The following is a 27550-nucleotide window of genomic DNA, read 5'->3' on the forward strand; positions in this document are numbered from 1 at the left end:
GTCATATGAAAAATAGAATAACTGTATCACTATGAAGAAGCAGATAATACGCCCGGTCTATAGTCCTCCCCCCCCCCCACTCTATGGGAGGGGACTAGACCCCCCTATTGACATTTTATAAAAGGCTAAAACCGAGCAAAATAGTCAGCAAAATTCTTTAGATTTATATAGAAATAAATTTGTAAAATTTCTAAGGACTTAAAATCATCACTAACGTGGATAATAGGCCTATCGTATTTTTTGCTTCTTCTTTCTCCTTTTTTCTTCTTCATTTTTTTTTAATCACAATTGATTTCAGAAATTCGACAAAATGCTGAAAAGACCAAACTTTCACTGAATTCCGGACCATCATTTTTCTTTTAATTTCTCTTCTCCCATTATTATTGCACCGCCTACCGGGGCGCTCATGCTCTGCTCCAGGCTCTGCTCCCGCCCCCCCTTGCCTCAGTGTAAGTTTCAGACAGTACAGTACAGGGGACTTGGGGATGCTCCCCCCCCCAAAAAAAAAAATCACCACCAAGAAAAAAAATGAAAGAGAGAAGGGTTAACTTATGATAGTTTCTGAATAAATGTCAAAACCTATCATAAAATTGGATTTTGGTAATAAAAGTGTCGAAAATTTTGCTCGCTCACTTTGCTCACTCAAAACTTTTTGTTATAAATTTTGTTCAAAACCCCATAAAATTTTAGGCTCATTATCAAGCCACTGGTTTCAGGGGGGGGGGTCAACTTTAGTGACCAGGACACGCACCGGTACTCTATCTGTCGGCCGTAAACTCATAAGTACGTTTAGCGTAGTGGATTTGGGCAGATTTTGTTTAACGGTAGGTTTCATTTATTTTTATTTGTACTTTTTTTGTTTCATTTATGTGGAATATTTACGCCCCAAAAAACGATTAGTCTTCATCTGCAGAAAGATTATTACCAGGTGCTATTTTCTTCCGAGAGTAATTAATATTGTCGGGGTCATCCTATCGTCATCGCCTCATGGGGGTTCAAGTGTTGTGGGGGTATATTATGGTTCTTAATTAATAGCCCTTGAGTATTTTCCGAGTTATTTTTCATAGATGATTGCTTGTGGGGTAATTGTTCACACCTTCAACCAACATCGCATGAGGAACAGCGATCAGTGACGTCATGGGCCAATATTTGAAGGCCGTATCAAGTATGGCATAATGTGAGACATTTTGTTTCAAATGCATGCGAGCGAGCGAAAAATATTGACCCTTTTCAAGGGCGGATCTGGCATTTTTCCAAGGAGGGGGGGGGGGGTGGCCAGAAGGACCATCACCCGCGAGCCGAGAAGTGGCGAGCCGATGATTATAATTTTTTTAAAACCCCTTAGGTGATGTTTTCCTGGCATCTTATAACACAATCATGGATGATAAAGCTTTTTCAAATCAACTTAATTGTATCCAGAGCTATCATGTGTTTGATTCTTAACTTAATAAGATACGAAATTCCACCCGTATATTATATGGGTGGAATTTATGTAGCTCGATTACCATCATAGATAATGATGGTAATCGAGCTATATACTTTTGCAGGGGCGTCGATCCATTTTTCATATGGGGGGGGCAAAATCATGAATCAGCTTTCCAAAGCGCTCGATCACACAAAATAACCAAACTCATACACACAAATATGCCTATATATATATATATATATATATATATATATATTTGTATATGTATATGTATATGACTCATGAGTTAGAGACACATATCTCACCAACAAATTAATGCGAGCGCGAGCTGAAATTTCTTTATATTCTGACCTGAAAGCTTGATATTCTAAGCATTTTTGGTACCAATGATTAAAATGGGTGTCTAAAAAAATATATAGATGCGAGCGCGAAGCGCGAGCCTGAAAATTTTTATATTTCGATCTGAAAAAAATGAGTTTAATAGACGTTTTTATTAAAGAACAAGATATACATTATATCCAATAAAAGATTGTTACAAATCGAAGCGGGAGTTATTTTGAGGTTTAGAATGGAAAACGGGACATTCTATTCACCAACTTTATCATGTAAAGTATGAGATTTTACTACAGAAATGATGCGAGCGCGAAGCGCGAGCTAAAATCTTTTCATATTCCAATCTGAAAAGCGGACATTTTGAGCAAGATTTTAAATCAAGAACCAGTTGTGTATCTCAATCTCCCTTACTGATTGCTGTGTAACATTACAATTTTTTTTTGCACTTGCGGAATTATTGGGGGGGGGGACAAAACGATATGTTTGCCCCCCAATATTTTCATTGGTGGGGCGATCGCCCCCCCCCCCCTGCCCCCCGGAATCGACGCCTCTGTACTTTTGTGAGACTTTCATGGAGGAATAATTGCGTAAACATAAACATGCATGTCATTGTTATAATATCTCTAAATTAGTTGATTTTTTTTTGCTATACCGTACCTACAAAAGCATCCGTTTGCAGTAATACTTGAACAGAATAAATGTCTCACCAATCAAATAATTTAAGCGCGAAGCGCGAGCTGAAATTATAATTTTCCGACCTGAAACCTGGACATTCTAAGCCGTTGTTTGTTATCATGAACAATACGCGTATCTCATCAAAAAATCATGCTAGCGGAAATTAAGTTGAGCTGAAATAATGAATATACACATAGGCGGCGGAAGCGGGGGACGGGGGGACGCGTCCCCCCTAAATTCACGTGGACCCCCCTGAAACGTGTGTTGTCCCCCCTAAAATTTTGGTTGATGACCTTTTTTTTTTTTTTTTTGCTTGTCAAAAAATTTTTGGTTGGCAACTCATATAATTTAGGTTGATAACCTATTTTTGGGACGCTTTTCAACTTTTTTTTACCTTGAGTCCATCCCACAATTTCAGGTGGACACCTAAATTTTTTGGCTTCCGCCGCCAATGAAAATACAGATCGATCTGAAAAAGCGTTATAGTAATATTTGCAGTCGCTCACGATCATAATGTGTCACACTGATCAAATAGTGCGAGCGTGAAGCGCGGGCTGAGAATTTATGAAATTCTGATTGAAAAATGGAAAGGTTAACCACTTTTTGCAATCGTGTGATGGGTATCTAATCAAGTAATTTATACGAGCGCGAGCTGATTTTTTTTTATCATTTAGATTTAATCCTAAAAAAGGACATTCAGAGCAATGTAACTATGAACAGGATGGATATAAATATATTTTTTTCAGACATGAAAACTGGACATTCTAACCATGTTTTGCCAGAGGCGTCGATTATGGGGGGGCAGGGGGGGCGATCGCCCCACCAATGAAAATATTGGGGGGGCAAACATATCGTTTTGCCCCCCCCAATAATTCCGCATGTGCTAAAAATAAAATAAGATTGTGATGTTACACAGATATCAGCGAGCGAGATTGAGATACACAACTCGTTCTTCGTCTAAAATCGTGCTCAAAATGTCCACTTTTCAGATTGGAATATCAAAAAATTTCAGCTCGCGCTTCGCGCTCGCATCATTTCTGTAACAAACACCCATACTTTCCATGATTAAATAGGTGAATATGGTCCCATTTTCAGTTCTAAACCTCAAAAGAACTCCCACTTCGACTTGCAATAATCTTTTGTTGGATATATATCTTGTTCTTCATTAAAAACGTCCATTAAACTCATTTTTTTTTCAGATCGAAATATCAAAAATTTTCAGCTCGCGCTTCGCGCTCGCATTAATCTGCTGGTGAGATATGTTTATATATATATATATATATATATATATATGGGGGTTTGTGTGTATATATATACATATATATATATGTACACATATATATAGGCATATGTGTGTGAGTTTGTTCGTTTTGTGTGATCGAGCGCTTGTGGAAAATTGATTCATGATTTTGCCCCCCCAATCTGAAAAATGGATCGACGCCCCTGTGTTTTGCAATCATGAATACAGTGGCGGATCCGGAGGGGGGGGGGGGGGCACAGCTAGCGCGTGCCCCTCGTTTGAGAGCCATAATTAAAATTTGTCATGTAAATTTACCGTTCTCCTGCAGCCCCCCATAATGAGGACATATTTTTCGTTTTGTTTTTTTATTGTCAAATATTCCGCAGACAAAATGACCTTCATTTTTTTTTGCTTGTCAAATTTTCATCGCGAAATGTGCCCCCCTTTGGGAAAATCCTGGATCCGCCCCTGCATGAATACAGAGGATGCAACTCAACAATCGATGCGAGCTCGAAGCGGGAGCTAGACATTTTAATTTTCGTGACCTGAAAACTGGACACTCTAAGCACCTTTGGTAATCATGCGCATTATTTGTTTTACTTGGCAGCCCAAGGAGGGGGAGGGGTTGAACTCAATAACCCCACCCTTGTAGATCCTTCTCTGTTTTTGAAAAAAATCTAATAATAGATTTTTACGCAATTTTCAGAAATCATAATAATTCCACTTCTTTTTCTTTCATTTTCTTTTTTTCTCCTTGTTCCCTTTTTCATGTTTCTTGATCTTTATTAATTAATTAATAATAAAAATTTATAATATAAATTAATCAATAATTATTATCTATATAGATTTTAAAGAAATCGAGATCGGATAGTGGCAAGTAAAACTTTGGATTTAAATTCAAATTTTGATGACTTGAATTTTAATGATTTGAGATTTGAAAATGAACTAAGTCTATTAAAATGTAATTTTATTCTTTAAATAGTTGCCAACCGGAAGTTAAAACATATAGGCCCTTCATGATTTTGATTGTGGACCTAGACGGTTATACGGCTGCGGCAAATGGCAAAGTGAAGAAAATATGACATGATATTTCACAGCAGATATTTCGAAGAAAAATAGCCACAATAATATCATAAAACCTTACTTAATTTGAATGCTTGCTTGTTCTATTTTGGTATATGTATTTTCCTTTCAGAGGAAAAGTTATGAAAGATAAGCATCAAATCGATATCAGCCACTAAAATTTCAAAACACAGTTTCTCCGAAGCCGGTTTTTTGACGTCATTATAGCCCCGCCCCCTTTCATGAAACCAGTCTTCTCTCCGGTCGTACGCTTGGCCGGATCTTTTCCCGCGATCCGATTGTCAATAGGTGTTTGCTTTGTGGTGGCCTTGGAATGTCGATTTGCGTGTATAAATCGGAATATATCGGTCCTCATAATACTTGCATACTGTACTGGCGGTATGTAAACTACCTGCGGAACTTCGTTGGTAGTTTCCAGTGCAGTGTGCTAGTTTTCTCGATCTGTCACAACGATTCATTGTATGGACTATACTTACGTGACTTTTGTATGTTTTAGTCCGGATAAAAATATAGCAGAATCGTGAGAAGATATTGGGAGTGCGAAGTGGGAGGTAAGTTTATATACCAAAACAACTTGCATTGATTAGATTTAGATTCCTGTGAATATAATTATTACCATATTCATGCGTGAAGGTAGGATTCCTGATCATATGACTGTTTAATATTCTTTATGGGAGAGTAATTAAACCTATTATAGGGGTGTATCGCATATTATAGTGTGGGACCATCAGGGCTAGCAGGAGATCAAACACATAACAATGTTCAGGGGGAAAAAGTTGTAATGTTTGAACAGGGATAGTACAGATAGGCAGTTTTCCCCAACACGACCACCATGATATACCCCAATAACCCTGTGGTAATGCAAAATGGGTACATGCTTGCTATGAGCCGAGGCCCGGGCCGAGGCTCTAGCACAAAATACAAGTACTCAACGGAAGAAGAGGCGCATGCAAAATGGGGTGTAGGAAAAAAATACAATTGATAACAATGTCATTTTCTTGTTAACTTCAATCTTGTTATTCTGCACGTAGTGGGCTATATGAATGATGTATGTTTGTCCTTAAAGGTCAAGCCCACCCCATAAAAATGTTAATTTGAATAAAAAGGAAAAAAAATCTAACTTACAAAACGCTGACAATTTCATCAAAATCGGATGCAAAATAAGAAAGTTATAACATTTTAAATTTGTGCTTATTATTAACAAAACGGTGATAATGTTATGCACAACTCAAATGAGACAGTCGATGATGTCTCTCACTCACTATTTATTTTGTTTTTTATTGTTTGAAGTATACAATATTTTTTGTCTAGATTTGACAATAAGGACCAACTTGACTGAATCATGTATTAAACAATGCTCATTCCACATGTTTAGGGAGGAATTAATCGTTGTTTCACTTGGCATTGAGGAGAAAAGTAGAATATTCCATATTTCGTATACATGTAATAAAATACAAAAGAAATACTAGTAGTAAGTTGATTACGTCATCACTCTCCTCATTTTGCATACCCACCAGGATGAGCATTATAGTTACTGTTTTGTGAAATTAAGAAAAAGTTTAAAATGTCATAACTTATGCTTCCGACTTTTATGAAATTTTCAGTGTTATGCTTGTTGGATTTTTCTCTTTTTATTCAAATTAACTTTTTGTAGGGGTGGACTTGTCCTTAAAATATTTTCGTCTCGTTACCACACATTTTAGCAAATGTGAGTGAGTGTAGGGGGGCCGGGGGGGGGGGGGTAAATATGCTGAAACACAATAAGATTTTTTTTTGGTACAAATTCATTGCAAACTGTTCATCGGCCCGTGCATACGACTGGCTAGGATTTTACATACTGTTTGGGGGGAAAGCAAAACGTTATTTCTTACTCTTATAGATTACCCCCCCCCACCCTCTCCCCTATATGGACTGAATAGGACTTGTGTATTGTTTCTTACTCTTACACTACTTCCGAAAGTAAGGGGTGGGGGGGGGGGGCTAAATGTGTAGGAGATGACCATGCTAAAAACAAACATAGTCATGTTTACATTTTTTTTACACGCCTATACTCAACTCTGCATAAAGTTTGATGGTTCTTGACTGGCCAGGATGTCTATAACAGTTTTGAGAAAAAAGGGTGAAATGTAATTTCTTGTTCTAAATCTGATTTTGATGATTTTTTTTACGGTGTTGCTAAGCTTGTTGGATTTTTCTCTTTCCATTCAAATAAAGATATTATGGTAGACTTTTCATCTTTCTTCTACATAATTTGCAGAAGCGATGACCCCCCCCCCCCGCCTTGCTAAGTTGTATAAGGAAAGAAAAGAAGCAGAAGTCTGACAGACAGCTATAGATTACCCCCACCCTCTCCCCTATATGGACTGAATAGGACTTGTGTATTATGGAGAGAGAGCGGTAGAATTACATTACGAAACATGATGAATTAATTTAGCTCTCAAACACATCCATGAAATATTAGTGACACCATAATTCATACAGCCACCGTTTCTTCTCGAGGGAATTGCTAATGTGTTTCCCTGTATTAACATTGCCTATATAATTTATCTTTTCAAGGCTGTATCCTGCATGTGAGTAGTGTGAGCGTTAATTTGGAATAGGGAAATAATACGTCTTTATTTTTTTCTGTTCGATGGTATTACCACAATGTAACCACGCTTATTTCCGCGTCTTATTTATCTTCTCTACCATCGCCTACTTTTAAAGGGGTACTCCAGATCAAGGATAAAAGACTTTGTGATTGAATAGGGAAAAGGAAAAGTAAACAAGAAAAACACAAGACAGGTTATATAGCATTGCAGTTTGTATAGGTCTATGCACGCCATAATGATAAACGAGGTGATATTTTTGTTTTGTAACAATCTCATCCCCACACCGACATTTTTCTTAAATATTTCTTGAATGAAATTTTACAGAAATATTTTACTTTCTACTTTTATGAATTGGAAAATAAGATTTGCCACCTGCATACAGTTGTCAGATTACCAATGCTGCAAATTATTTTATTACAAAGTAATGCAAGGACTTACGGGGAGTTTTCACAATTTGTTATTAGGTCATAAGAAGACGAAATTAATTGGTGGCAAAAGGATTAACCCCACAATTTCACATGACGAGACGTAGGCTCGTATAACAGAACTGTTTCACTAAATGATGCCAAAGTTAAAAAGAGTTAAATAACTTTAATAGTTTTCATCCATTTTATAGTAAATTTCATTATTTCGCTTCCGTCTTTTTTACTCTAATTCAAATCACATTATTTTCGGCTGTAAGAACTATTATAATATACAATTACTATTTCTCACCTCGCTTATCTATCTATACCAGTTTATTCTACAGGATGGTCCTGTCTTATGTTTTCGCAGAAAAGACTGTTTTTGCTAGAAAAGATCAGTATACACCATTTCCAACCCTGATTTTCAGGGAGTGATATAGATATCTAGCCTTATGAAATATGCCGGTAGGGAAGAACTATGTGTGTCGCGTGATAACAATATTTTTTTGTCACAGCACTTATTTTATGGAATGGAATATTGTAATTTGAATACATGAATTCATACGGCCAGTCTTCAAAACATTGTATATAGTCATAGACTCATATGAAGTCAATTTATCTTACATCAATAGCAATCAATAGGTATTATAGGGGTATACTAAGGAGGATATGTATTTTTTAAACGTCATGATATGAAATCTGTGTGATTAGAATATTAGGTATGTTTAGTATAAAAGGAGAGATATGATCATGGTGAAATACAAAACATATTACGCTCTTCAGTAGGGGATCCAGGATTTATAAAGAAGTGGGGCACGTTTTCTGAAGAACAATAAATGAGGAAGAAAAAAGGACCATTCATTATATACTGCACTTTCTCCGACACTTTTTTGACAAGAAAAAAATGGAGGTCGGCACCTTTTTTAAGAAAAATAAATGGGAAACGAATAAGGGGGCCATATCTTTATATGATGCTCTTCCGTTTTCCGACACCCTTTCACAATAAAAAGGGCCGGCCACTTTTATAGGTAAAGTAATATTGACAAGCGCCCCCGTCCCTTGGATCCGCCCTGGACAGTTGTTTGATCTTCGTGTTCTGCAGGAACTAGGTAAACTGTTTGCCCCACGAAATCGTGATGAACTACTGGCTACTGGTGTTATAAGTGATATCTTTTGTTGATATTGGTTGTAGTATGTATTTGTTCAGTCGCTGTTTCTCCTGATAATATCCTATTTGCTTTAGTTTTCTTATCTCTTGAAAGCATTGATCTACTCTGAGCGTGATGCAAACATGAGTTGAAAATCAACAATGACTATGAAAATAGATATGAATTAGAAAATAACATCGAGATCGAGTGCTCAAAATATTCTATCAATGGAATATTAATCTTCGGTATTTGGACAATTGGCCAATATATGAAACTAAGCCTATTTCTTATATTGTTTAATACTTATTCTATTTTCCGTCTAATCTATGACCACTTTGGTAGAGGGCTTACCCAAAGAGACGTGTATTCCATTTTTTGAATACATCCGATTGTTGTATGCTCATGATGATTGGTTAAGACTAAATCATATGTGATAGATTGTAGTTTCGCCAATCAAATTCATGATGATGTTTGTGTTGTACAGAGAGATCGTGTATCTTTATCCATAGATCAACAACATGCGCTATCAATTTTTAGAGCACTGTATGCTCGAAATGAAATTCTGCTGTATATAGTTATCAAGCAGACCAGAGAATCGTAAATAGATGAGTATTACCAGGGACGTCCCTGGTATTACCCAAACACTCCCCGACGCGCTGCAAGATATTATGGGCACCAGTTCTTCAAATTATGTTTTGGCAAATTTTCTCACTTTCTCTCTCTCGCACTCTCTTTCTGTTTAGATAAGGTAATTCCTAAGTTTTCTTTAGTTATATTGTATTGTCGGATAGTCACCTGCTGGTTTCAGTAGAGCGACTTGACATCGCTTCCGCGGATTTTATTTGCAAACTGGAAAGACATTTTTTTTCTTTGGAATTGATATTTTACCCTAATCAACCTCAAGAATGATGATCTGGGGCCCATAACACAAAGCTTAGCAATAGTCGTAGAACATTTTTCTATGATTGATTCCATTGACTGCAATGTACAACCAATCATGAAAATCAAGCGTACGATTAATCGCTAACCTTTGTGTTATGGGACCCTGGATGTGAAAAAATAGAGTAAATTGATGTAGTGATCCCCGGGCAACGACGGAATTTGAAGAGGTTATTCACTGCAATACACCAAGGGCGTAGGGTGGGGGTGCACTGGGTGCATATGCACGCTCCCGCTGAGGCAGAGGAGTTCCGACACTGGCAAGCAAAACGAAATTTGTACCCCTTCTTTTGCTTTCAACAGCTGATTTTCCAAACTTAATAGTTCCACCTCTCCAAGATGTGCACCCCATACCACTTTAGTTCCACCTCCCCATGCTCAAACCAGCCTACGCCTTTGTACACTATCATATAACTATGGCATGTACTCTCTTTTGGGGACTTGCTGAATCAGCAAACACAAATTATCACCAATCAAACTTGATTCGAATTCTTACTTGTTGAGTGATTAACAGTCAATCGATTAACCGATAATTATACAACTGACCCTTATGCTTATTATTTGCATGTCTAATACTTTATTCTTAATTTTCACAGCACATTAATGATTTCCTTTCATTCGTATATTACTCATGCTAGGTTGGTGGATGGTGCAGTGATGGATTATCTACATGCAGATTTACTAAGCAACGTACGGGAAGGTCTTCTGGACACTTGTCGACATCATATCCATTGTCTCTCCAGTCACCTCAAACACTCTACCAATGGTCTCTACCATCTGGGCCAACGGCTGAACGAGAAAGTCAGTATCCGCAGCCGAAGGCTACTCTACAAACCACCCACAGAAGACGATGTTGTGAACCAAGCCAAAGTCCTTTGCAGGGACTATGCCTACGCAAAACTCAGAAAACACAAACTCATCTCTCGCGACATCTACGGAAAGGCTAGTATGAAGCGAGGTGCCTACCAACTGCAATTCTTGAAGCAGAAAACGGAGAAGGAAGCACAGTCGAGTCAAGTGAAAAAAGGGTTTCATGATTCCGGTATAGGGCCATCGGATGTGTCTAAGGAACTAATAAAGGTAGCCACGGAATTCGAAAGATGCTTCCCTTATTTATATGAAGACATTGCCGATCAGTTACAACTCAATTTCCAGTCCTCCACCAATATCCAGAGTGTCTACAATACCGTTGGGGCTGATATCTTCAGGAAAGGTACTTCTAACAATTTGTTGGTTCACGGTAGACAGTTCAGACCTTAGCTCTCTTGTTATATCTGATATTTTAATAATATTGATATAAATTTATGAATCTAATTAATGACCAAGATGAGACAACCATGTCTTCTCACGTAACGTACATGTATAGCATGTCCTACCCAACTTGTTGTCCCTGATATGACTAGCCATTCTTTGATACTAAGTTGTCTTACTCATATACCATATATAGTAGCTACAAGCTTTTCAATGATCACTCTGCTGAGATCGAGAAATGTTTTCCATAATGATACCTATCCTGTGATTTCCTTCAGGCCGCGAAAAAGTCTCAAAGGTACATTTTCAATGTGGGTTTATGCCATTACCTCCGGACATCACAGAGAACTGTTACGTTTGATAAAGCTACTATAGATTCCTCATTCTAAGATGTACAAATACCTTGTTAATCTACCTTTGTTGTGCTGTGCCAGGTATTACGTGGGCAAGAATCATCGCCCTGTACACTTTGACAGGCGTCCTCATCGTTGAATGTGTGAAGCAAGGTCATCACAGCCAGGCCAACGCGTTGGTTGATACTTTGCAGAAGTTCGTTAGGAAGAGGCTGGCCAGGTGGATCATTGACCAAGGAGGATGGGTAAGATATTGAAATTAACCTTTAATCCATTTATAGTACTATGTCGTGTACCTTACCACCATTTTCGGTTGTGCCATGCAGCAAATGTTCGACAAAGTGCCCGTTGTTTCTTCCGGGGCGGGCGGTTAAGCAAGTTCATTGAAAAAAAATAGTGACCCCCAAAATCATTAAAAGTAGTCAACAACAGATTTCAACAGATTCAAATCTGCGTTAAAATAATACCTTTTTAAGACTAAGCACATGTATTAGCCCTGCCCCTATACAAAACAATTCTTCCACACGCATTTTATATGGCATTATGCGTCTATGAGTACCGTCCTTTAATATAACAATTACCACCCTGTAAGATAATTATTTGCACCGCCAGTGAGATCTCGGTATCTTTTTACAAGATAGAAAAATGATGTAGGGTCAGAAAAATGATGTAGGGTCTACTTTTACAATAATAAAAGGTCCTTTGTGAAATGGTTCTGGAGAGTCGAAATATAGTCTTTCGTCAATGTTGTCATCAAAATAGCAAAATAGAAGTATTACCTGTAGTGAATTTTATGCCAAAATGAATAGACAGAGAATCTACAATTTTCCAGAAAGGCTATAATTCTTGTAAATTGAACGAAATTGGTCTTTCGAAACTTCTTTTGTATAAGTTATACCATTTATTCTACTGTATGTTATTATTTTGGTCATAGATTGGGCTGGTTGTCCACTTCCGTCAGAAGCAATCATCCATCACATTACTTCGGGTGTTAAGCTTAGCAGGGTTGATCTTTGGTCTGTTACTCGTATTCTGGTTCCCGCGATGAAGTACTGCCAGATATCCGTAAGTAATTCCCCAAATATGGATAGAAAAGATGGGATCATAATATGCGCTGAAGTCGTTCATTCGGACCGTGACCAAAGAGAGTGTGCCTCGTGTCTTCCAGGTGGTGACTATTTAGTTCACAAACCATAAAAAATCCACATCATTCATAACTTCTAGTAAGTCTATTAAGTTCGCTACAACAACCATGACTTGTAATACGACCCTAGTCACCAATGCATTTCCTTCAGGTTGACTCAATTGCGAATTTACGCTAATAGACAGGAAAATTTCTGAGAACGCTAATTTGAACAAAAACGGAGCAACCTTATCGATTCCCTTCCAGGGATGCGCCAACGATACTTTTGTCCGTTTTATGTATTCCAATGGAGTAACGAAACAGAGGTCAAGGGACACAACTCATCTACCTTGTTCGTGGGAAATCAGCATTTTATGCATCACGTGTGTGTGTACTCGCTCTACCGAATCCTATTGTATTATTGAAGTCCTCGGTTTAGGGGAGTCTTCGGTTCCACGACGCAGGATTTAAGAACGCAGTAAATATGTTGAAAAATGCCCGTCAAACGAACATGAAACCGATGGGACGTCTTTGGCGACAATGAAAGAAGTATTCGTCGAAAATAATTGGTGAACCAGAACAGTAGCTTCGTCCTAAGTTTTTGAGCTGACGGAAAATGGCAAATAATATTATGTTGTTTACCAAGCGTCGAAGACGAAACTACTGATTTAATTTAAATTGACCAAGTTCCGACAATGACCTGATTGTCAAGAAAGGCACTTGACAACATTCTCTATGTTCCTGAATCCGTCGTGCGACGTAGAAGCTACAACTTCCCTTTATCCCATTCTGTAATGCGAACTTCATGAAGTCCCTACATTGGAGAGTATTTTGACCAGAATGTGAGACCCGAGCAACCGGAATTTTTCTCAATAAAATTGACGAAGTTGTAATTAGAATGATAGCAACTTTTGATATGATTCCATCGGTTTCTCCTTGGTCTCGTTTGTGCAACTCTGGATTTAACTGTTGGAACATAACTAGACATGTAGAAATAACTTTGACTGAGTGAAAGATACACATGTGATCGATGGCCACCAGGAAAGCATTTTTGGGCCCCGTCTTACAAAGAGTTACGATTGGTCTGATCAATCTCAAGTATATGGAAATCCATCAATGTCATATCTTTTTCTTTAGGAAATTTGCACAATGTCCTTTTAATACAAAGAGAAGCATACCGAATTGTCAAGAAAACAGTAAATGTATGAATAAACCTCATATCTAGAAAATATTTTGAACAAACATGTATCTTAGATGTTGACGTTGGTGACTTTCCATAGTTGCGATTGATTGGATCAATCGCAACTCTTTGTAAGATGGGTCCCAGTATTGGTTCATTGCCATCCATGCTGTTCATTGATCTTGTGCAAACCCTGACATGCTTTCCCATAATATATTTCTGCCCAACTTTGGCAAAAGGAAGCAAGTTATTGTTTCTGAAACACCCTTTATATGTTGCACGTTCAGGCAAACTTTGGGGGAGAAATGATCGTTGGAAAGATATTGAAGAAAATATGCTGTTAAATTGCATTGACACGCATTGCTCATTTACAACAAATAATACTTTTCAACTTTTGTATAAACTTGCTTCCTTTTGTCAAACTGCGGCAGATTCGCCCACCGTGTAAGTGGTGCCTTCATAGAAATCCGTCTAAAGGTACGCTGTTCTATTTTGGATGACGATGATGCTATTCTTTTTACGTTATCTCCTTAAGAAGATTCATACATAAGATATATTATATACGCAATATCTTTTATATAATATTTTTGACCTATACATGTATTTATAAACTAGGTACTCATATTAACGTGGTAACATGAAGCATTATTGTACATGTATATATTCTTATGTGTAGCTGGTCTACTAATTAGAAAGCCATCTGTATTATTATGGAAACCCAAAGCACAATTGGAGGGATGTATGAAAAATAGGTATTGTTGTATTTTTTTTTCTTTTAAGAAACGTGATTTGAAGTGTCAAGACCGGGCAAGAGTATAATCATGTAATGTTTTTTTTTGTATTAAGAGGGAGTTGGGAGAGATTGAGGTGCGAGTCTCCCTCCAACTCCCTGGTATTAAATTGTAGGCCTATGCTATTTTCTTTCATACCATCCCAAACTCTGCGAAATACGTCACTTCATACCCCTCCTCCCCCATCATCTCTCTCGCCCTGTTGGAAAGAACACAATGTTACTAAGTGTGGTCTCAGTGTGTTCACATAGTTGACTATAGGGAAATAATATTCACACTGTTAAAATGCTAAAATTCCACAGTGTGAACATACTCTCACACTGTGGACACCTCGACGATGTGACTGTCCACAGCGTGTTCACATGGTCGACTATATGTGATTCACACTTCTCAATAGTTCAAATCTAACAGTGTGAAGTTGATTTTACATTGAAATTCCACACTGTTGGCACACTGTGCACATACTGTGGGACGCTGTGTCCCCATCTCTTTTAGTTTCTGTCTCTTTCATTCTCTTTAATTTAAGTGATTGAATTTTTAAGGACTTTTTTTATTTTAAGTGGTCAATCTTCGACAGTTAAATAAACTAATGTGTCCAGTGGAAGGTAGGGTCTCCACTGTAATCAGTCAGGTTTTGAAAATGCCATATAACTTGAAAATCAATACCAAATAGTGTCGACATAACAAACGGAATAACTCCAATATTTCTAAATTGCTTGATTAAGTCCAATCAGAACATCGACTGTCAATCGACTTCAATATTTCTAAATTGCTTGATTAAGTCCAATCAGAACATCGACTGTCAATCTTCAGAGAGTAATGTCAAACACGCTGGAATTATCCAAGTTTAATAGAAGGTTGCCCTTCGTGAATTCACTCTCTGTAATACAGCTAGATTTGCGTGAAATTTGAAATCGATATGATCAGCTAAAAATTCGCAAGTTTGATGATTAACCTACGTTTAGTCTTAATCTAATTTTATGTTAGTTTTACACTTCACTTACAGTTCATCTACTGGTGCATTTTACTCATTCGGTGCGTGTAATTGGCACAGATTTTTTTTAACTCATATTATTTTATCTATATTTTTTCTATGTTTTTTACTTTTTATATATGAGGTTTCACAGATGAAGATTTAGAATTGAAAAATATTTCTTCGATATTTATCTTGAATATGAATAAATTGTTGTTGAAAACTGTCATTTTTGTAATTGTTTGCTATTTCGATTAAATTCACCAAATAAAGATTTTATATAAAAAAAATAATTGGTTGTATTTTATGTATATGTGTTGTTGACATCTTAGGCTATAAACCCAAACGAAGACAGCAGTGGTACAGTGAGGAGGAAACTAATTTAGGGGGCGGGGATGATCATTGGATATATTTACGTTGTTATACAAAATTCTGAGAATTGCGAGCAAACGACTAGTGACACTTCTGATATTCCGTTATAGGTTTTGCAAGCAAATCAGAAGTTAAAAATATATGATAGTCAAAACGCGCAATGGAATTCAAAATGCAATACTACGGTCCAGGGGCGGATCCAGGATTTTCCAAAGGAAGAGGGCACATTTTCCCGAGGGGGGGGGGGAGGATAACTCCTGTACTTCTGTTTTAGCGGCATTTTTACATTGCATATTTTAATTGTGTCTCTCAATAGCTGGGATGGCACGGGCTGGTGTTCCCCCCCCTGGATCCGGCAGTGCTATGGTAATTTTGAAGAAAGCAAATTTTGAAGGAAAAAAAGGCCAATGCGTTTCATAGTGTGATTATTGCAGATAGTATATAACTTACAGTACTATTTGCAGTATCTGCGACGTGATTTTATAATCGGTGTTTTGACGAAGATCAGTCGTTTTGAAGTGTAAAATACTTAAAGCAGATTGTATCGTGGAGGCTCCTACCTCCACGATTATCCACTCCCCAGGGAGTGGAAATTGTGCACTTTCGGGCGGGATTGAAATGACCGGGTTAAAAATGTGATGAAAATCGCTTTGAGCCGTATATGGAAAAGCGCTATATAAAAGCTTACTATTATCATAATATGATATACTGATATGATGAATACATTTTAGGCATATTTACTTGGCCCTCACATTGTGTCGCATCGCAGTGGTACTGCTGCAATGAGAGACGGCGTACATCAATAAGGAATAGTTGGGAGAAAAAAGGCCACAAAGACACAAGACAAGATTTCAATTCACAGTGCATAAATTTATTCTTTTAGTGTTTCGATTGTTTATACTGCTGAGTAAATATAGATATGATACCATCATTATATAAGTTTCTGCCTAAACACGCATCATTAATACTGCAGATTATACATGCCGTGACGTATTATTCACTAACAATAGGGAACTCTTGTGCCGCGACGCAGAGTTCACACCTAGTTACCAATGATGTATATAGCACTTCCATTTATTTGAAAGCAGGATGAAAGAGCATTGTAGATTAAATGCCTTGCTCACGGGCATAGGTGCCGCGAAAACCGGGGATCGAACCCCGGACTTAACATGTATAGCCAGGCGCCTTTGACCACTCGGCCACGGCACCTCCACTATTGGCAATCGATCGCGATCATTATATTGAGCAACCATGAAGCTGTCGAAAATTAATGAATTTAAACAGTAGTTACGTCCTGAACTCTGGGCAAACGATATATTTTCAGTTTTTCTTCAGCTCCGAAACTTCGAGGCCGAAACTGCTCTTCCTTTTCACCAATTTTCGACAAAGACCTCCCAGCTGTTCATTGTCATTTGACGGGGATTTTCAATACAATTACTTTGTTCTTGAATTATGCCCCGCGGTGTGAAAACTCAATGTAAGATCGCTATCGCTTTGCTATGAAAGTCTCATTTCCGGTAACAAAGAGGAATGTCCAGAAATTAATGAATACAATTAGAACAACGCATGTGTTTAACAAGATAATAGTTAATACTATTTTTAAAACAAGACACTGATCATGCTGATAATGATTAATTGATCGCGGTGGAATGCATCTTCGTTGAAAGCTAGCTATTACCCTACTTTTATACCAGTTTAAGAAAATACATGTTTGGTTTACTGAGTGAACTGTATAAACAAACTAAGCTTAATTACGCAGATATATCAACTGATTTACATATATAAATAAAATATTTAAATAATTTAGCATACAGCATACACACATTCAGGTGAGAAATATACACAGTATATATCACATAGGTGCATGGTATAACCAAACAACAATTGATACCACTTTTATATAATTTATAATAATAAAACTATTCTCTGTGCATTGCAGAAAAGGGAAAACTAAGAAAATAGCTATAACATGAAAGAATTACCATTTTGAAATAAAACAATATTTTACAAAATAAACGCAGCTTCAACAGAAGCTTGAAGAAAGAAAAAAAAGTATAACCAAATCATTAGGCATATAACATGATGATGATGGTTACGATGGTGATGATGATGATGATAATGAGAGGTTCTTATATAGCACCGGTATGCGCCTCTATTTGGCGCTTATGGCGCTTGCTTAAACATAGGAAATATCTCACAAGTTTTAATGTCTTTAAACATCATTCAACTCAAATACTGTTCTAGTAGTGCTACAATCATTCTTTCGATGATAATGGAGTAACATGACATTAAATGAGAGGAAAAACACGTATTTGCATTGATTGAAAAGAATTGTGACGAGACAATGAATAATTTTGCAGCAAAATGCACAGAAACATAATTATCAAGAATGACAGTCGACCTATATGGTGGTGCATATCTACGTATATGATGATCTAATGCAAGAATATCCCTTAGATTACATACGTAAACCGATTTTTTTTTATATAATGATTTTTTTTATACTAACTCTAATCACTACTCATTTATGATATCATCCAATATATCATTAGAAAATATATTACTTGAACAGATTCCAGAAAACGTCGAATGTCTTCATCACCTCGTCGACAATAAATTGTATACAGACATATCGCACAAAAAATGATGTAATAATGATTTCCGTGCAGAATACAGAATTCCTCTCATGCAGAAAAGAGACCCTTGTAACCATGGTAACGGAAGATGTCCACGTACTCAACGAACACTGCTGTCACGTGATCTAAGTTACATCAAAGTTTACAAGTAATATCTATAAAGCACCCTCTTTGCACAAAGGACAAGAACGAAATATATGGAAACGTCAATATATTGTTAGAGTATGATTAGTCATATTTGACGATAGGTTCGCATAATCTTTTCATTCCCCCTTCTTGTTGAAAACACATCAGAAAGGGTCATAGAATGTGAAAACACGACCCTTGGAAATGTTTATTTTTATCAACAGAACACATGGTTCAGGTCGTTGACATCAAGATCAATATAGTGAGTAGATCTACTTACTTAGACCAATAAAGTGCCTTAATGGTACAGTGTAATTCTTGTGATACGATTCCATATAATGTTTTAAATTAGCATGAGATAGGATCGCTACATGCTGTTCCTTACTACACCTTGAGTACTTGTACCAGGATCACTGAATCGGTTCGAACTGGTTCCGAGCGGATCAAAGTGGAGTTGACCGCTCATTTTAGAACGAACCAGCGTTCATATTCTCGACTTGAACCCGTCTGATCTGGATTCGACCGGTATATTTCTGCTGATACATGTGTTCGTATTTGTGCTCGTGTAGAGAGATATCACCAAGCTGACTTGATGGTTCAATCAGGGATACCATGGAATGCTCGAAATTATCCTTTCCATTCAACCAGTAGGTTGTCAACAACCCTTTACCCTGCCAAAATGAAGAATAATAATAATATTAACAACAGCAACACGGATGGAGAATTATATTATGGGGGCGTTTTGGTCTATAGTGGTTTACGGCTTTCAATCAGAGGGGTGTTGGGTCGAACCCCAGCCATGGCAAATTTTCCTTTGGCAAGAAAATTACCCACATTGTGCTGCACTCGACCCATGTGAGGTGAATGGATACCTCATAATTATATACAATTTATTCTTTGAATGCTTCAGCGCGCCTACAATGACGGCTCAGCTACAACCGGGGTAATGGTACCAAATATCAAGCGCAGTAGAGTATTATGCAATAAGTTGCTCCGCTATAAAATGACAATTTTCTATACCTCTTTATCATTCTGACGATTTTTTTTTATTCTGCCCCCCTCCCCCTCTCTCCCTTTCTCCTTGAGGATATGTTGGCCTTGCATAGCATGATATTATCACTACCATCCCCTATTCCTAGGGGTGGTGCTGATTCGCTCTCTGTCACCTTACTCCTTCATATGATTTTGTGCAAAATGGCAAATGTGCATAAAGCAAAATTGTTTCAATATCCTTGCCAGTACAAGTACAAGATCGGGTCCACCGGTTGAGTTTGTAAAGTTCATTTCGACTGAATCTAAATTATAATTCGGTCTTCAAACATTAAATTTCTTTCAAAAATTACCTTGATCTCGATTTCCCCACGCTTCACGACTCTGTAACCTCCTAGTTCGTTTAGAGCGACAAAGGTCTCATAGCTTATCTGGACACGCCCAGCTGTAAACCAAATATCGAGAGCAAGAATGAAATATTGATAAATGTTTTTAAACATAATGGAGAGGAGGAGCATTCAGACAGATATAGAGGGGTGATATCGAGGAGAGTGAAATTATAAGATTGATACGAGTACGAGAAGAAAAGATGAAAACTGACCAAGATGGTGAAAATGAACGCATACATTCGTAATTCCGAAGCTTCGTTATTCCGAAGGTTCGTATTTCCGAAGGTTCGTAAGTCCGAAAACGAAATGAGGTTCGTAATTCCGAAGGTTCGTTAATTCGAAAACGAAATGAGGTTCATGATTCCGAAGGTTCGTTAGTCCGAAAACGTAACGAACCTTTGGAATAACGCCACAAATGTTAGGATTAACGAACCCTTCTGTTAATAGCTCTATGCTTTTACGTTTTCGGATTAACGAACATCGAGGTATAGGCAATTTACGTGTTTCGAAATTACAAACCTTTGGAATTACGAACCTTCGGAATTACGAAGTGTAACCAAAATCAAAATGAGGAAGAAATTTCGACAGAAAGAAAACAATGAATCATGAATGTTAGTTGATGGATGACTGAAAAACAAATGAAATAATGAAATTAATATTACTCACGGACGCCAGTTGTCTGCATCCTTGAGGCAATGTTAACCGTATCTCCAAAGAGGCAGTAACGAGGCATTTTTAGTCCCACCACCGCTGCCACCACTGGACCTTAACAACATAATGATAACACGAATACCGAAAATAAAATCATATCCTTGAGTGACATGATAGTGGACCGATCTAAGTTTGGATTTTTTTTTACTTTATGTTTTTCTTTGATTATCATTCGTATAATACTAACAGGTGACGTAGTCGTTAAATTATTTACGTATTAGTCTAACGCTTTGTCTGTACTCTGTAGGATGTTAGCATGATGGAGGGATGCAACGCTTCACCTGGGTAAATCAAGGAACGACAAACTTAAGTGTATTTTAAACTTGTATTTTTAGTGGCGACAAGGAGAGCTCTGATGCTGACCCTGAGAGGGGAGGGTGATTAGGGGTGGGGGTTCGAAGTAAGACAAATTCGACACTCCTAAGTTCTATATTTTTTTCTCTTTTCCTCTTCTGAGGTACTTCATTTCATTAAATCAAAATAACAATATAGTCAAATTAATCAACAGGTATAGAAAAGGAAGAGTAAATACAAATGCAGAAATGGTAAGAGTATCTAACACAGAAACTTTTCAAGTTCTTCTAAAACATCTTTCTTATTTTTGTATTTCCACTGAACATAATTCCTGAAATCATTTTTAAATACCATCCAAATTGATTGACTATTGAACAATTTATTCTTAAAGTAATTTTAACTTATATACTTTGTACACAGTATATTGTGCATAAATTAATAATAGGTTAATCATATCAAATTTAGATTCACTGATTTTAAAACCGATCACAATAATCTTTTCTTCTAAGAAAATGTCTTTTTGAAACCAATCTAATATCAAAAAGTGAACTTTTTTTCCAAAAATCAGTTACTTGGTGGCATTTTAACAAAATGTGAATAGATGATTCAGGTTCGTTACAAAATTAGCAAATAATGTTTGACGAGATCTTTAAAGAAAACCCTAGGTTCTATAGCCCTTGTGTAATTTGAGCAGGATCAGTAGCTGCAGATGAGGGGCTTATGGCGGCAATTTGCAATCCCGGTTTGCGATTAAGCCTGCTGCTTTTTTAACGAAACATTCAAGGGGCGGGGTGAGGTTGGGTCTATCATTAGGAAGCGTCGTGCTCTTTTGGTTCTGAGCCTCGACTTTAAAAAAGAAAGTCATGTGTCCTGATCCGAGCCATGGAAAAGATATCATGAATTTCCTAAGACCTCGGCAAGAAATTCATCCACATGTGCTGCACCCGATCCAGGTTAGGTACCAAATATGATAATTTCATTGCACTTCTGTGCGCGTTATGAGGCAGCAACTAAATAAACATCAAGTAAACATATATTATTTCAACTTACCAGAGTGGATTCCAACTCTGATCTTGAGTTTCTTGTTTCTCTTGTGAGGAACCTCAAGAAAGCTAACGTGGTACTGAAGATCCAAGGCGATGGTAGCTACCTCTCCGGCGTGCTGGTCACCCTTCCTTTCCGGTAAACCTTCAAAAACAAAATTTTGCTTTTAGTTCGTGAATTAAGATTTAAGTCAAATATCTTTTACAACAGAGGCAGAAGGTGGAATAACTTTAAGTGATAATCCGGCCCCAAAAATAACAATTAATAATAAATCAACAAATAAAATATGATTAAATAAAGAAATAAATAAAGAAATGAATTAATAGATAAATAAATAAATGAATGAATAGAGGATGATCGAAGAATATAATAATTTTCTACTTACCGGAAGCCAACATGTAGGTCTCATTGATTGTTTCAACCTTGTATACATCGTAATGCTCAATGCGAGAATCAAACACCAAGTACAACCCATTTAACATCTCAACAACCTAAGAAAGCAAAGAAAATCAATAACATAATTCATTCGTCATCAAAATAAATTTAAGAAAAGAAGACAGCAAAGATGATGCTGCCCCCCCCCTCATTTCGATTTTTGACAATTGCCTATTGTATAGCCGTAGGGGGCGTCTCGTTCTCCTACAGACGTATCTCTGTGCCTACAGATGACTTAAAATGTCGTGAAATCGTGGACCTGGTAGTGTTAAAGTAATGTTTAAGATAACGATATTCCATCAACTGATTAATGGAGATGATAATTGTTATTGTAGGCCCTAATGATGACAATTGGGATGATGATGATAAGGATGGTGATGACTCTGATGATGACGATAGGGACGATGATGAAGGTGACAATGATGGTCATGATCCTTCTGATAATAAAGATAATGGTAATGGTGGTGATTATTGTTGATGATATCCATGCAAAATCGAATGATACACCTTAACTACATTGGTATAACGTATTTCTGATGATTTTTCCCCAACAAAGTCTTCTATAATTATGTAATATTTTCTATAAGCTAATATGCGTTAACTGCAACTAAGTACTAAATTTTCACTTGATCTTAGAGACCGAATTTTTTTTAGAGCCTCCACCCCCTCCGATTCACATCATTGCAACCTCTTCAGAATGACGACCCTACCTGCATCGGGGTACTCTCGGCGCACAGTCGACTGAACTCGAAGATATCAGCGAAAAACACCGTAGCACTGTCGTACCACTCGGCTTGGACGTTGAAACCGTGCATCAGCTGATTGGCTACTGTCTCGGGCAACATCGAACAAAGCAACCAATTAGCTCTCTTCTTTTCCGTGTTTAAAGCCTTTGTCTGAGAAGCCAGTGACAGCGCACAATTCTGTGAGTGAGGAAAATATCAGAAAGATTATTTTGTGTTTTGTTGGGGCATTTATAAGGAGCATATTCGCTCAATAATCGAAGATTCACACACAATATCCCTCCCCTTCTTAACCCCTCTCCTTCACACACGTAACAGCTTCGCACAAACCCACCCTCACAAACACACACCCTCATACATATACACCCACCTGTACTCTTCCCAGACTGTCAATCTTTCTTTTAATACGCCCACACCCTCGCACTGCACCCACGCACGCACCCTGTCACACACACACACACACACACACACACTCCAAAACCCTTACGAGGGCCATTGTTTCATGAATATTTTCTATTGCTCCTCCGACAAACTGCAACAGTGCGCACGCACCCGCACCCCACACCCCAGATTTCTCGATCCTGTACACGCACACCCACACTGTGCATTCTCACCTGAATGGTCGTGGTCAACGTCCAGAACGCTCGAAGGATGAGCGGACACATGATGACCACTAGGATGACGAGGAAGATGCTGATAGCGATGGCCTTTGTATCATTCTCCATGTCAGCTCCAAGGCGCTCCAAGATCTTCTCGGCCATGTTCTTCTGTAAGTTCTCAAGGATGTCGATGTAGACAGTCATCTTCTCAAACCAGAGGGTGGCGTCGTCGAAGTTCGGATCGCGACTCGTGATCTCGCCGTCTAATATCTCTTGCCGCATGATCTAAATAATTATATGTTAAGGAAAAAATATTAAATGAGTATTAATGGATGGATTGATGAATGGAATAATGAATGGATGGATAGATGAATGGATTGACGGACTGATAGATAGATGAATGGATGGATGGAGGGATGGATGAATGGATAGATGAATGGATGGATGGATGGAGGAATGGATGGAGGAATGAATGAATGGATATACGAGTGGTATGAGCGTATTGATGAATGAACAGCTATAGATAAAATTAATACGGGATAGGATACAAGAGAACTTTAAAGAACCGGGAGAGTACTTATGCAAATTATTTTTAGGAACTGTACAAGTGGTCGTTGTAGTCGTCGTCGTCGTAGTAGTAGTAGTTATATTTTCAGTAACTCTCTCAAAACATTTTAAAAAGAACAGATCGCTGAAGGGAGCACATACCTCAATGACGAAAGTGAAGTTGATTTGATTTCCAATGAGTTCATGATAGAGACTAGTGATGAGGGGAGAGTATCGTTTAGCTGCCTCAAAGTTCCATGTCCCGACTGTGAACTTTTCGAGATACCAAACATAATCTTCGTGTCGGTGAAAACCACCTTGCAAAAAGAACAGCGAACCTAGAGGAAATAGATAGGAAAGATGAAACGATGAGCTACCATTGTGATCGGAGTGGCACGCGAGAAAATATGACCCAGTACCCGTTGATTCTTTTGTCATAATAGAATTGACATAATTTAAGGTACGTGTTGGTTGATATGCCTGACATGGATCCAGACAGCAGCTTAAATGAGAATCACTGAGAACTGACGAACTGGTACATCCTTCCCAAAGAAATGCAGAAATGAAATAGTTTTCATACTATCCATCGACCTCTATTCTTCTTTCCGTGTTTTCTACTTCCACTAAAGCTGATGGAACTTTGCAAACTTGAAAAAAAAACTGATTTAAGTTTTTAAGTTGTATATTTATATTACAAAAATAATGCTTACTTGATTAACTCTTACCCAGGTGCGGGCTTAGGCAACAGCCTGCAAAGTGCATGATATTATCCCAACATATAAGGCATATTTTTAATTGAGGATATTTTTAGTTATTTATTATTTTTTTTTTTTAATTAAACTGTGCAAAGTTACTCGTTCATAATTAATTTCCCAAACCAATAACATTCATTCATCTATGAATTTTTGGAAAAAATCCTGTAGTTTTCATATGATGAAAAAGAAAATAATAAAAGAGGAGGATGTTTCGAAGCAAAATTTAAAGGGCATGCGTGCGTGTTCTCACCGAGTGTGCGCTCAATTCCCGTATCCACATTGCTGACGATGAGTAACTGGTACGCCACCAACGTTCGCCAGAGTCCATGTCCCTTCGAGTTGCCGACGCTATCATAAAGCCAATCGATGATGATGCGGAGAGGGTCGGTGTAGAAATGAATCTCCAGGTAGGCTGTCGTGTTCGAGCGATGCAGACGATGACGATGGTTTGCGAGATGAGCCTAAAAATAAGGAGAACATATGACAGTGGTCAGGGGCGCCACCAGCTAGGGGCAGCGCCGAAAGAGGACAAGGGGTAGACCCCGGGTAGACCGTCTCCTTTGATTTTCAAATAGTGGGAAATAGAAGAAAAGAAAGGGGAGAGGAAAACGAAGGGGGGAAAAGACTGAGGTTGAAAAGGGAACCGAGAAGGAAGAAGGATATTAAAAACGAAAGGTATGGGTTGTGTAATTCAATCCAATAGAGTATCCCAATGACGTCACATTTTGTCGTAGTATTCTAGCGCGCCGCCCCTGCTCTCGGAAATTATGTACATTTAGATAACTTAACTTCTTATTATTAGTCAGTGGCAAATCGATAAGAAAAACAATAGTTCTAGAGTTAGCTTATTAATGACCAACCAATAAGTTTTATTCTTCTTGCTTTTCCGATTAAAAAAAAAATTCTGGCGATCGCCACTGAATCTGCGTAGAAAATCTGCACATACCCGGAAGTCACTTTTGTGTCTAAAGAAGGGCAGTTCATTGATGATGGAGGTCTCTGCAGGCCAGTCCTGTATTTCATGCAATGCGTTGTCGGTTGCTTCATAAGGTTCCGAAAGAAAGGCCTTGTTCTCCGGACCAATCTGACTGACGTAAAGAGCGCTCATATCACGTTCTTTTTGCAGACAACTGAGCAGTACTCTATGTGGTGACGTCCGATATCTCGACTAGAAAAAAAAACGACATTATACAGGCCTAAATGAGTATATCTATATCTATAACTATATCCATTGCTATAGACAAAATAGGATGGACAAAACATAATAAAGAAAATAAAGAAATAAAACTTAGCTTTATTTTTGTTTGGTAAAAAAAATACCGGGCCCTTTGATATTTGAAATGAAAATACTTTCGTTTCATTCAATCTTTTGTATGACCTGAGGAATTAACCACATCTTCATCCAGAAGTTATGTAGGCCTGATAGAAGTAAAGACTATTAAGCAAATTAGTTTTCCTCAAATGTGTTCCACTAACCATCTAGAAAAGGGACTGTATCGCTTTTATCATCCATGTGCATACTATACAGTAGTGTGAGGCATTTCTTCAATACTTGTCGTCTTACAATTAACTGTCAAGATGTTACAATTTTCCTTGTTTTTTTACTTACTGAGAAACACAAGTGTTGCTATGGTAACTGTAGGGTTTACGGCCAATTACAAAATTGCCAGTAAGTGCTAACAATTTCCATGAAATTTTTCCCTGATCTGTATACATTTAAAACTCAATTCTGACTTAACTTTATTACAGATGTAAGTATAAATACCTGAATCTGATGACGTTCCGGACTTCTACATTTACAATATTATCGTGAGCAATCCGATGAAGATCCATAACAGCTAGTATCGCGAGCGAGAAAACCGGTATCGATATCAAAATCAACATCTTCGCAAGCTGGATGCGCTTTCCTTGGCGCGTCAGAGGGTTCTCTCGGCACTTCGCGATCTCATTCGGATGCAGAAGCAAGTCCCGAATGGTGTCGGAAACCTGCGAAAGGGAGCCGAATGAGAGCCGATGCCCGCCGAGATTGTATCGCCCACTTGGTGTCACATCTCGGCCGATGGGAATGGTGTGGGTTTGTGTGACGAGAGGTCCACGATCTATGCTCTCTGCTGCTGATAAGACACCCCGGTCAGGCATTACTGGATAATTGAATCCGTTTGAAGTAGGATGTTGGAGGCCAATACACGAATAATGTTATATATTGTGATGTCAAACTTGTCTATCGATGATTTTTCGTAACTAGCAAAGAGACTGCTGTAAAGAAAATAAAAAAAGTCTTAAGTGCTTCAATGCAAAGTAAACGAGTATTTTTCTTTATTGATTCAGGCAGAGAATAAAACAAATTTTTGTTTAAATACTATTATTATGTTATTATTGTTATTTTTGTTTAATTCAAGA

At 37.8% G+C, this 27550-nt stretch overlaps 1 protein-coding gene and 1 pseudogene across 1 annotated transcript; one reads left to right on the plus strand and one right to left on the minus strand.

The window, feature by feature from the left end:
* The first annotated feature begins 5034 nt into the window (after positions 1–5034).
* LOC121429805 (bcl-2-related ovarian killer protein homolog A-like) lies at positions 5035–13714 on the plus strand. The gene is made up of 4 exons (XM_041627038.1): positions 5035–5308; positions 10478–11052; positions 11525–11688; positions 12378–13714. The coding sequence occupies exons 2-4, from the start codon at positions 10497–10499 to the stop codon at positions 12489–12491; spliced, it is 834 nt and encodes a 277-aa protein (XP_041482972.1). The 5' UTR covers positions 5035–5308; positions 10478–10496; the 3' UTR covers positions 12492–13714.
* A 5045-nt stretch (positions 13715–18759) lies between these two features.
* Positions 18760–27337, minus strand: LOC121429877 (annotated as a pseudogene).
* Between the last annotated feature and the right edge of the window lie 213 nt (positions 27338–27550).

The sequence above is a fragment of the Lytechinus variegatus genome, chromosome 16 (genome assembly GCF_018143015.1).
Source record: "Lytechinus variegatus isolate NC3 chromosome 16, Lvar_3.0, whole genome shotgun sequence".
NCBI classification, from domain to species: Eukaryota; Metazoa; Echinodermata; class Echinoidea; order Temnopleuroida; family Toxopneustidae; genus Lytechinus; species Lytechinus variegatus.

Excerpts from the sequence above, each read along its gene's own strand:
- LOC121429805 (XM_041627038.1), top strand. The coding sequence starts at position 10,497 with ATGGATTATCTACATGCAGATTTACTAAGCAACGTACGGGAAGGTCTT. Across the intron at positions 11,053-11,524 it reads GGCTGATATCTTCAGGAAAG|GTATTACGTGGGCAAGAATC; the intron begins GTACTTCTAACA and ends GTGCTGTGCCAG. Across the intron at positions 11,689-12,377 it reads TCATTGACCAAGGAGGATGG|ATTGGGCTGGTTGTCCACTT; the intron begins GTAAGATATTGA and ends TTTTGGTCATAG.